Below are 12,253 nucleotides of genomic sequence, written 5' to 3'. Positions count from 1 at the left end.
AGTCTGCGAAGTGTACAATAGCATTGTGTATAATAAACAATGGACATATATTAATGAAATGTGACACAGAGTCACAAAGTGGGCAAATGCTATTGGAAAAAATGGCACCAGCAGAGTTGCTCGATGCAAGGTTGCCACAAACCTTCAATTTGTAAAAAAACCCCAATAACTGTGAGGTGCAATAAAGTGAGGTGTAATAAAACAAGGTATGCCTGTAACCCGAATTCCTTCAGATATGTGCTATATAGAGCTGATTCTGGATGATGCAAAGAGAACACAGCATTAAATAGCATCTAGTTTTTTAATTGAAGTGACATTGGTTCATGACATCATATAGGTTTCAGGTGTATGGTCTTAAGAATCAACACATGAAGTCTAGTTTCCATCTATCACCAAGCAATTGACCTCTTTTATCCAGTGGATCCATCCCTGTTAACATCTAACAGTGACAGAAGTCCCTCTAGGTTCAATGTCAGCCTTTTGGATTATTACCTCAGTGGGATGACCTCAGGGGAACACCCTCAGTTGGGTATATTTAATATCATCGTACCTTGCTAATCCTTGTTGATCTGCCCCACCCCTTTTATTTTTTAACAAAAGGAGAAGATGGCTCAAGTTCGGAGAGCTGGGCAGGAGGGGGTGGTGGGGAGCTAGCAGTGATAACACTCTCCCGTTTTCTAATAGAGCCCAAGTTTATGGGTGCAGGTGTAGCCTTTGCCATTTATGGTAGTGACGTAAAATTTCTTTGAAAGAGAGCCTGGCTCCTGCCCACCTGTGACTATGGAGGTGCCTCCCTTTTTTTTTGTCCTTTTCCTAATAAACCTGTCCTTTTAAAATGTTAGAAAAAAACAAAAAGGACCAAAAACCCCCCAACAAGACAGCCTACTGGTTTAAAGAAAACAATCTAGATCATGAACCAAGAGTTATAATTAGTCTGATTTTGGACTGTGAAGTCTAAAGAAAAAAATTAAATAAATAATAGTAAGTTAAAATTAAGTAAATAAAACACAGGCTGGTAAATGGCTATGGCCCTGGGTCGCTCTGAATTCCCAGTGACTTCCACTTAGTGCATCTGTTGAAGGGTTAATGCTAGGACCACTATTGCGGCTCTGATTGGTGGGGGGCGTTTCAACTATTTTGCAGTGAAGATCAATGGTGTGTATATGGCATAACTGCTAATGCTGGAAGTTGGGGCAAATCTGAGATCCTGGACTGATTTCCTGTGCCGTTGTTTTTGAGTATGTGTGTGAGCATGTGTGTTTATACATGCATATATGCATCTGTACATGCATGTACACGTGCATACTTATATGTGCATGTTTGATTTGGGAAGTGTGTATGAGTGTATGTGAGTGTGACTATGTATGTATACGCACGTATGTGTTGATATGTATGCAATGCACATATGAATGTAGTTGTGTTCATAGGTGCAAGTACATGCATGTGTGTGCACATATGTGCATGGGTATATGTGTGCATGTGCATGAGAGTGTGTGTGTGTGTTTGGGGAAGGGTTAGTGCCATGGCCTGACCCTAAACACTTGTTGCTTTGTGATCCTCAGGGATGACCTGATCCAGCTACCCTTCACCACTATGTGCATCAAGGAGAGCCTGCGCCAGTTCCCACCTGTGACCCTGGTCTCCCGTCGCTGCACCCAGGACATCAAGCTGCCAGATGGGCGCATCATCCCCAAAGGTACCCACCCACTCTGTGCTGCTCTGCTGCCCCCAGGGAACTGGTTGTGCCTGGCCCATTGCATCATCCCTGTAGATGGGGTAGCTCTCTGTGTTCTTGTTGCTTTTGGGGTGATGGAGAGACCCAGTTGCAGGCTTGTGGGTGAGTTCAAGTGGAAAGAAAGGAGTGGGTGTGGAAGGGTGGGCCAGGTGAGTGTGTAGGTATGGGAGGGTTTAATTCAGTTGCCAGATATCTTCTGGAGACCAAGCCCTGTTGTGGGTGTCTACAGAGGCCTCAGCTCCAGGCCCAGGCCTTGAGCATCTCCCAGTTTGGGGGAGACAGAGTAGGACACAGATGTGTCCAGCTACATCGAGTCAGGGATTGGCTAAGGATAGGGGCTGAAGCAGCCCCAAATAAGGAGCGATGACTCTGTTTGGCATGAAATATAGGGAGTGGAAGAAAGAACATGAGAGGTGAGCCTTGGAGGTTGGAAGTGAAAGAGAGAGCGTGTTTATGCAGGAAAGCCTCCGGGCACAGATTGTGAAAGGTCTTGAATGCCAAGTGGAGGCATTATATCTTGATCTTCAGGGCAGTGGGAGTCATGGGAGGCATCTGAGCTGGGGAGGAGCAAGGTCAGATATGTGAGTAAGAAAGACTCCTGTGTGGCTAGCATGGCACATGGAAGGAAAGAGATCGGGGCCGCAGGGAGAAGCAGGCGGAGTTGAAGGGCATTAAAATTATTCAGGGAAGGAGTAGGAAGGGGTGGCAGATAGCTCATAGGAACAGTATGACTCCAAGGAGAATTAGAGGCCCTGCCTCCCTTCTGCCCCACTGATTCCACCCCTCCCTGCAGGAATCATCTGCCTGGTCAGCATCTACGGGACTCACCACAACCCCACAGTGTGGCCTGACTCAAAGGTGGACTCCTACCTCAACCTCCTTTCCTTCAGCTTCTTTCTCCTTGTAAAGGGCAATTCTGGGGCAATGGTTCTCCTCTCCCCTTACTCCCCAGGGAGTCAGATTGCAGGACTGGGTGCAGGGTTTGAAAGTGTCTCCCTCCATTTAAAAAATCTGCTCATTGTTAATTTATGAGGTAAAAAAAATATTTATTGAGCAACTTCTCTGTGCCAGAACCTGTGCTGGGGCACTGAGGACAGAAGAAGACACTGTCTTTGTCTTCATGGAGCTCACATCCAACAGTGGAGGAAGAAAATAAGTAAAATATAAAATCATTTTGGGTGCTTATAAATACACAAAGGAAATTAAAACTGAAGCAGGGAGGGGGAGCATTTCAGTTCAGATGAGGAGGAAAGGCCTTACCAAGGAGGACCTTGGAACTGAGACCCAAGAGTGTGAAGAGCACGGAGAAGCTGATGCAGGAAGAGGAAAGGGTGGGGTTGCGGGGCAAAGTCCGTGTGATGGGAAGAGCCTGTCATGTCTGAACACAGAAGGCAAGGGGGGTTGGATGGCAGTGTGGTTCTTTCTGTCCACCTGGGTGGTTCCCAGAGGCTGATGGAGGGAATCAGGTTGGGTTGGCGGGGCCAGCCCTCAGACTGACCCCCAGGCTACTCCCGCCTAGGTGTACAACCCCTACCGCTTCGACCCTGACAAACCGCAGCAACGATCTCCGTTGGCCTTTGTGCCCTTTTCAGCAGGACCCAGGTAACTCTTCTTTTCCCCACAGTCCAAGCCAAGTGTGATTTGGTCCAAGCCTCAGAGGAACACAGAAGCCACTGGAACGTTAGGGCTGTATTAGCCAGGAGCCGAGATCACGTCCCACTCAGGTGTTCTTTCCGCTAACCTGGCACCCTCTTTGAACCCTTAACGCAACAGGTGTCCCCAAATCAGATTGCCATAGCATCCCTAGTACTGAGCATTCAGTGTGCCAGGTCCCGAGGCTCACGTGCTCCCGGTATTGCCACTTTTCCTGTTTTACAGATGAGGCACTGAGAGGCACAGAGGGGGTAGGCCATCAGTCCCAGGGAACCCTCAGCTCACACAGCGGCAAGGCCTCAGCTCACCTACCCACCCATGTCCCCCTTCTTCCAGGAACTGCATCGGACAGAGCTTCGCCATGGCGGAGATGCGCGTGGCAGTGGCGCTGACGCTACTGCGGTTCCGCCTGACAGTAGACAGAACACGCAAGGTGCGGCGGAAGCCTGAGCTCATCCTGCGCACGGAGAGTGGCATCTGGCTCAACGTGGAGCCGCTGCCTCCGCGGGCCTGAGCGCCATCGTGCACCTGCTGATCCAGTGGGTCCAGGCTCCGCTTCCGAGGGACCCAACCTTCCCCCCACAAAGATCCTGGGAATAGAGACCACGCCCCTCGAAGTCCAGGCTCTGTTCTTGGAAGACCAGGCTCCTCAGCTGGACAGTTTTGACAGTGTCGGCCACGCCCCTTAAATCAAGGCCCTCCCGCCTGAGGCTGATCCCTCCCCTGAGGTCCAGGCCCCGTCCCCTGAGTGCCTTTTCCTGCCCTCTTACGGGCAGGACCAGGCTTGGCCACGCCTGCTAGGGTCCGGGGCGAAGCTCCCCTTGGGCCCTGCCCTAATTCCCAAGATCCTGCAGATACAGGTCCCCAGACCTGGCTACCAAACCTTACGAGGACCTCAGACCAGACACTTAGGATCTCTCGAATTTAAGCCCGGACCCCCATAAATCCCTGCTGTCTCCTAAATTGAGGACTTGTAGCTGGAGCCAGCGGTCAGCTTTGAACCCAAACATCACCTTCCTGAGGTCCACCCTCTTACCCCTCGCTGCTCTTATGGACCCACACCTCAGGCATCAGGGTGCATCCTAGGGCCCCAGGCCGTTTGCTTTTGTTGTTTTGTAAATCCAGACCCTCTCAAACTTCTTCCTCCCTTGCTCAAAGGCCTTTTGCCTAATGTTTTGATTTTTGTAGAATAAAAGCAAGGGATGCAGACTCCCTCCACCCTCCATCTCCTGGCCTGGCCAGACCCTACACCTGGAGCCCAGCAGAGAAATTAGAGGCCTGTGGACTAGGAGACTGGGAAGCCATTTGTCCTTGGGCATAAAGACAGACTTTTGGGGACAGTGAGTGCATTCATGTGTCTTATCAACGGACTGCATATTAAGTGTCTGCTGGCACTGAGTCTGGAGCACCACTGGGGTCAATTACTGCCCTGGTGAGGACAGCTTAGAGATGTAGAACAAATACTTGCACATGTAAATGCTTGTTTGTGACTTGTGGCAAGTGCTCCAAAGGAGAGGCTGTTGCATAATGAGAGTGGAAGGTAGTTCAGGTCAAGATTTGCTATAGAGTGTGACCTGGGACAGGACAGGTCATGGTCAGATCTGGGCTGTCAGAGACAGCCACGTGGACAGGCACTGGTGCTGGGAAGTCAGGAAAGAGGGAGACAGAGTTCCAGGAAGGACAGGAGGGGTGGCTGTCTAGGCATGGGGTTGGGGGGAGGGAGGATGTATGGGTGATTCCCCAGTCTTTGGCTGGGAGAACTGGATGGAGGAGTATTCCCCAAGATGGTGATTCAGAGGTGGGGCATAATACAATAATCATATCAATTCCTTATATATTTATTGAACATCTGCAGTGAGCCAGGTAGTATTTGAGCCTTTGCATAATTGACATTCTAAAGGGGGAAAACAGATGACACATGATCAATATCCAAACAAATGAATTCACACAGTATGGGACCTTGGGGGGGGTCACTGGAGGAGTTCTGAGCAGACTTTTCATGGTAATCTTTTAGCTACTGTGTGTTGAATAGAGTTTGTGGGAGCCAAGGGAGGGACTAGAAGATCAGATGGGGGTGCTCGCGTTAGTCCAGGTGAAAGAGAAGTGATAGTGGGGGGAGGGGTAGCAGGATGGTCAGTGAAATCCTCATTGAGAAGGGGCCATTGCAATAAAGACTTTAGGTAGGAGAGAAAGGGAGCCATGTGGATATTTAGGAGAGGAGTACTGGAGGCAGGCAGGACATCCAGTGCAAAGACCCTGAAGTAGGAACAAGCTTGGAGTGTTTGGAGGAGCACTGAGAAGACTGGTATGTTTGGAGGGAGGAGTATGGGAGGAGATGAGAGCAGACAGGTGATGCAAGCAGATCACACAGTCTTGGGAGACACTGACTTAATTTGAGAGAAACAAGGAACTATGAAGTCTTTTTAGAGCAGTAACAAGATTTGTCATATAGTCTTTGACTGTTACTTTGAATGGACAGGGTAGGAAGCAAGAATGGACTAGGGTGATTTGGTGGGATGACTGCATTAGTCTGGGTGAGAGATGACAGTGGCTCAAACCAAGCTGGGGGCTGTAGAGGTGAGAGATGTGGATCAAATTCTGATGAGAAATGGTTGTTTCAGGGAGGTTCCACTGGCAGGTTTGCTTATAGATGGAATGTGGGATTCTGGGGAAGGAACCTTCTAGAGAAGGGTTTAGAAAGATGGAAATGCCATTAGTTGAGTTGGGGACATTGTACAGAGTAAATTGTGTTTGTGTGTGTGAGCACTGAGTGTATCACTTTGGACTAAAAAGTGTTGGCTTCTTCAATTAGGCAGTTGGGTAGGCAGGTCTGGAATTCTGGAGAGTTCCGGGCTGTGAATGTACATTTGGGAAGCCGCAGTATTTAGGTGGTGTTTAAAAAGCCCCAAGACTGGGTGAGATCCCGCCCTTTGTGTGTGTGTGTGTGTATGTTTACAGAAGAGGGGGTAAGTACTAATATTATAACAATAATGAGATTTGAAATTGAGTAATTCCTGTATGCCCTTCCCATATATTCTCATTTAATCCCTATGGGTACAATTTTTATGAGATGGGTACTGTTAAGGGAAGTGGAAATTAAGACGTTCAAGCCCCCTTCCCCCAAGAATTAAAGGACTCATCTAAGGCTCTACAATTATACCCTTGGGACCTCATAGCGGGCCCTGTCTTTTCTACCTCATTCCTTGGGCTCCTAGTCCTGATCTGGGTCCTCCCTCTGTTTGCTTAGGATAGGGTGCAGCAGGGGTGACGTGGGGTGCTGGGGCTTGACATGAACTCAAGCTCTGCAGCTGATCCTGGGGCGCCCCCTCGCGGCATGTTCTGGGATCGTCGACTGGACACTACTGGGCTAGTGTGGAAACTGGCCTTGCTGGAGCCGCGGGCTCTTGCTGACGCTGCTGCTTTCATATCCCACCTCAACTGAGGGTTTCTAAATACGCATCATCAATCCCCCAAACTCTGCACCGGCTTCCTTCGGTCCTTACTCAGTGAAATGTTGTCACTGACCAGCGGAAATAACTTGGTTTTCATGTTACATTTGTGAGTTCGAATCCAGGCTCTGCCCTTCCCAGCGGTAGCCATGTACTTGACTGCCTTGGTGTGTATCTCGATCCTCTCCTTGCCTTGTGGATTTTACAGGGTCATCATGTTTGTAACGCACATTGACTTTTCCATAAGAGGCATGATGGCGATGAATGAAAGAAGGGGGAGGCTGTGGGATCTCTGAGGCCCAGGGACTGTGTTCACCATACCCGCTACTTTCAAGAACCAGGGGGGTCTCCTTCTTCCTTTGAGCATGTCTCCCTTTGCTGCATGGCTCAGCACAACAGTCACTAAGGAGCCTGGTCTCTCTTAGTTCTATGTGTATAAGTGTGTGCACGTGTGCTCATGTTTGAGACTGTGTGTATAAGAGTGGGTGCGTGTGAGTGTACAGGCATGCAATTATGTATGCATATATGTGACTATGCATGCAAACTGTGAGTATGTGTGTGTGATTATATGTGCACACACTCATAAGCATGCATACATGGGTGCATACACATGCAGACAAACGAAGACAAACATGTACAATCACTCTTCCAACCCTCACAGGTATATTTTTATGCCTAACACCCTTTCTTTTTTTTTAAATAATAAATTTTATTTTTATATTCCCCCATACAATTGCAAATGCCCCATTCTGACCCCAATCCCTCCCCTCCCGGCTCCCACCCCCCAAAAAGTGTCTCTGGTTCATAGTTTTTTGTTGATTTTGATTTTCACTTTCTTATAGTTATTCATTTTCCTGGTCCCTTATTTAAGTTTTCTAGATTCCTGCTATGAGTGAGACCATCCGGTATTTTTCTTTTTCTTTCTGGCTTATTTCGCTGAGCATGATCCCTTCCAGCTCCAGCCATGTTGCTGCAAACTGCATGTGTTTATCTTTTTTGAATGCTGAGTAATATTCCATGGTATATATGTACCACATCTTCTTGATCTAACCCCCTTTCTTAACCAAGAAGTATGAGGCTCAGAGGGGGCAAGCCACATACCAAAGATCACACAGCTGAAGAGTGACAAAGTCCAATTTGGAATGGAATATTGGGCCCCAACCCTATGTTTGGTCTTCTCCTGGGAGTGGCCTCCCTGCTTTAAAGGCTAAGGGAATGAAGGCCAAGGTCACAGCCAGCAGGTTCCCTGATGTGTGCACCAGAGGGACCCAAGGCTCATTGTTGGTGCCTATGTCTTTCTCTGTTATAAGGTAAGAAAAATAATGGCAAACACATGCTTGGTGCTGATGTGTTATCAGGGAGGTTGTTGGAAGCACTTTATTAGTTTGTCTCCTCTCTCCAAACGTTACATAGGCTTGGTGCAAAAAAAAATATCAAGTGTGGAAATGTAATAGGGAAATTCTTCCACTTCTGCTCCAGTCAGGAATTTGGTGTGTCCCCCTCCCTGAGTTTATTTTTTTTTAATTAAAGATTTATTTTATTTATCCATGCATATAAGAACTGGGATCCGAGCAGAAGGTGCAGGGCAGGGTGAGTGTGTGTGTGTGTGTGTGTGTGTGTGTGTACTCACCAGAGACAGAGTGGGGAGCAGAATAGGCAGATCTACTGAAATACATTGCTGAGGGGAGCAGTGGGCAAGACAGGAGAGGTCTGCTGCACCATGTGGGTCAGCTCCTTGGCTGGGGATCGAACTCTTGCTGAAGTGGCTGGGAAAAGCTAGATAGCACTAGACTTTAACCCCGGCGCCACCAGGGAGGCCTCCTCCCAAGTTTAAAAAAAAATGCTGTATATTAACATTTAAAAATATATACCCAAACCCGTGTGCACACATATCCATTTTTTGAGGACTCTGAATAAGTTGGGAAATATATTTTTAAAAGTTATTGTATAATGAACTGCCAGGAAGTTTAGTAACTTAAAACTTTAGTTAACCCACAAATTTGCAGTTTGGTCTGTGCTTAGCTGGGTCAGCTCAAGAAGCTGGAAGATCCACTTCCAGGAATCTCACTCTTAGGACTGGCAATTTGCTACTGGCTACTGGCGGGATGTTGTCTGTGCCTTTAATGCAAGGCCCTCCATGTAGTTGCTTGAATTTCATTTTTAACATGGAAGCTGTGTCCTAGGGGGTATACTCAAAGGGGCCTGGAAAGACACCACAAACATCTTATGATCTAGACTGTCAATACCCCCTCCCCCGTGTGTGTGTGTGTGTGTGTGTGTGTGTGTATACATACACATATATATATATATATATATGTGTGTGTGTGTGTGTGTGTGTGTGTGTGTGTGTACTGGGTAATGACTATTTACAAAGAGCATGCTAACCACCACCAACCCCAATTCATGGAAGGAAAACTTGAAGAGGAGCCTTGGGAAGTGTAGTGTCATGAAAACCCGGTATGTCCCACTCTACACCCCAAGCAGTGGGTTAAAGATGGTGCACACTCTTTGCTACCCAGCCCATGGAGAGGTGCTGATTAGTTTTTAGTGTCAGCTAGGTTGGGTTATATAAGAATCCAGTTATTTACTTAAACACTAAGCTAGGTGTTGTTGTGAAGGTGTTTTAGATACAGTTAACATCTAGAATAGGTTGTGTAGAATCAAATTATCCTTTTGGATCAATGTAATCAGTTGAAAGATCTTAAAGGTAAAAACCGAGGTTTTCTAGAGAATAAATTTGGCTTCAAGAATGCAGCATCAGCTCCTGCCCATGTTTGCAGCTAGTGGCCTGCAGTCCTAAAGATTTTGGACTTGCCAGCACCCACAACCTCATGGTCAATTTCTTAATATAAATCTCTTAGCTAGGTAGGTAGGTAGATAGATATTCATAGATGGATGGGTGGATAGATAGATGTTATTAGTTCTCTTTAATAAATGCACAGCCTTTGCAAGTGTAGTTTTTCCCCTTTATTTTATAGATGATGACACTTTTTCCCCCAGCTTCATAATTCATTGCACAAACTGAGTATCCTATGATGAGTGACATTAACTTCTCCATGCATGGGAACAGAAAAGAAGAGGTACAAGAACTGAGGTACAGTTTCTATTTAGAAATAGAAACACATAAGTGCCTCCCTAGTGGTGTAGGGGTTAAGTCCCAGCACTTTCACCGCTGCAGCAAGGGTTCAATCCCAGGCCAGGGAGCTGGTGCACACATGGCACAGCAGACCTCTCCTGCCACACCTCCTACTCCCCTCAGCAGTGTATTTCAGTCAATATTTCTGTTCTGCTCCCCATTCTGTCCCTGATGAATCCTCTCACCCCCCACACTTTTGGCTTAGACCCCAGTTATTCTATAAATCTTAAAAAAAAAAAGAAACAGAAACACAGAAAACAACACAAACAGTTTAAACCTGTTTATGTTGCTTTCACAGCTGGGATTTTGTAAATGTTTTTTTTTAAATATATAATTTATTTATATATATTTTACATCATTGTTTATTTTTAAAAAAGTGTTTGCTTTCTTTTCTCAGGTATAGTCCCCATAGAATTTCCACCACCAGTTCACCCATTCACCATCGCCATAGTCTCTTGTGCTCTTCCCTCCCTCATTTTGATCCCTCTCCCTCCTCCTCCCCTGCAGAATATTTCTGATTTATAGTTCTCTGTTTATTTTTGTTTTGGTATTTTTTAATTGTTATTGTTTTTTCCCCTGATACCTTATTTGGTTCCCCTATATTCCTCCTATAAGTGAAGCCATCTGATATTTTTCTTTTCCTTCTGACTTTCTTCACTGAGCATAATCCCGTCTAGTTCTGTCCATGTTGCTGCAAATGGCATGAGTTTATCTTTTTTTGATTGCTGAATAGTTTTCCATTGTGTATATATACCACATCTTCTTGATCCAGTCATCTAATTTTGGGCATTTGGGTTGTTTCTAAGTCTTGCCTATTATAAATCGTCACAGCTGGAATTTTTAAAGAACTCAAAATGAGTATAAGACCATCAAAAACTGAATGACAGACAGGATAATCTTCCTGAGATATATTGAAGAGCCTGACCCAGAACACCTCTCAAAGTTGACAAGCATGTGAATTCTCCAGGGTCTGGTTAGAAAGTAAATTTTGGTTCAATTGGCATATTACTAAGTTGTTGTGCATAACAAAGCCCCAAAACATAGTGGTTTTGTTAGTGAGCAAAATGAAGGGTATGCCAAGGACCCCCAAACCTGCACTCTCTAAATGGGTTCTGTCATCGATCGCATAAAGATACAACATACTCTAAATGCATAAAACCTTAAATAGAAAAGAACATTAATACAATTAGTGGCAATAGAGAGAAGAGGAAGAATATAGTTAAAATAGTGTTGCCATGAAACACCCAATGTTACTCATCCCCTCATGGGTAAATGCCCAGCCAAACAGGGCTGACCCAAAGCAGGGCTGCTGAGGCCCAAAATCTTGCCACAAATGTATGTCGCTTTCTGCTGGAGAACCACAGGAAAGGGGCAGAAGGGGCCAGGCAAGTCTGGAAGGAAAGGAGCAAAATCAAAACACAAGTCAAGATAAAGGCTGCCATTGTCAGCCTCCCATGGGTCTCTTGCCCACGTCTCTGTCTCTTCCAAGTGTCTCCTTCCATGTCCCCCAAGTCCCTAGCACAAGTCCAAGGCTAAGAAGCTCAATGGGACGGATCATCCAAATGGTTCCTTCACATGAGTGGTAGTTGCTTCAAGCTGTTACCTGGGAAATCAGGTAGGGGTTGATCAGGGCTGAACAGCCCTTTCCACCTTACCAGGGTTTCTTATAGCATGGTGACTCATTCTGGGATTGTGGGGAGGTGGATTCAAAAGCTAATGTAAGCCTAAATTGCCAGCCCTCTTCCAGGCCCATAGCTAGTATGCACTGCCTCCCAAACACACTATATTAGTGTAGTTTTGGGAAGAAGGCAAATAATTTCTCTTATTGGGGATAAAGGCAAAAAATTTGCAACCTCCTGATCTTTGGGGTCAAGTCAAGATTCTGCATTTCCATACTGCTGGTGATGCTATTGGGGGAAAAGAATAGAAAACTTGCAAAGGAGGTGCCATAAGACCAGAATCTGACTCACACAAGGAGGTGGCTGTAGAAGGGATTAACATAGCCATTAACCCAGTTAATGGTCTGAGGACTATGGCCGACTAATATCAGGGTGAAGTTGGAGGTGCAGAGGTGAGAGAATTCACTAAAGACGGAGTGGAAGACAGAATAGAGGATTTATTCAAATACACTGCTAGCAGAAGCATAGGGAGAGGGGAGAAGAGGCACAAAAAAGAGTTTGTGTCAGACTTTTCATGACTGGGGGAGTCAGTCTGGGCCAATTGTTTACTGGGATGTCTGGTTTGGGGCATTGACCTTTGACACAGAAGGTGTCCTGGCCC

At 46.3% G+C, this 12,253-nt stretch overlaps 1 protein-coding gene across 2 annotated transcripts in view; it reads left to right on the top strand.

The window, feature by feature from the left end:
• The window catches only part of LOC119240021 (ultra-long-chain fatty acid omega-hydroxylase), a 37,740-nt gene extending 33,716 nt beyond the window's left edge, over window positions 1–4,024 (top strand). Inside the window, exons 12-15 of one of the 2 annotated variants that reach the window (XM_037504391.1) lie at window positions 1,563–1,696; window positions 2,529–2,593; window positions 3,255–3,337; window positions 3,725–4,024. In XM_037504391.1, the coding sequence (XP_037360288.1) occupies window positions 1,563–1,696; window positions 2,529–2,593; window positions 3,255–3,337; window positions 3,725–3,902 (460 nt within the window). In that variant the 3' untranslated portion in view covers window positions 3,903–4,024. The remainder of the gene's footprint in view (window positions 1–1,562; window positions 1,697–2,528; window positions 2,594–3,254; window positions 3,338–3,724) is intronic. The other variant, XM_037504392.1, reaches the window with a different exon arrangement.
• The last annotated feature ends 8,229 nt before the right edge of the window (window positions 4,025–12,253 follow it).

This window comes from Talpa occidentalis, unplaced genomic scaffold (genome assembly GCF_014898055.3).
Source record: "Talpa occidentalis isolate TD23 unplaced genomic scaffold, MPIMG_talOcc4v2.1 talOcc4.12, whole genome shotgun sequence".
Taxonomy (NCBI): Eukaryota; Metazoa; Chordata; class Mammalia; order Eulipotyphla; family Talpidae; genus Talpa; species Talpa occidentalis.
This window is presented reverse-complemented; position numbering and strand designations above follow the sequence as displayed.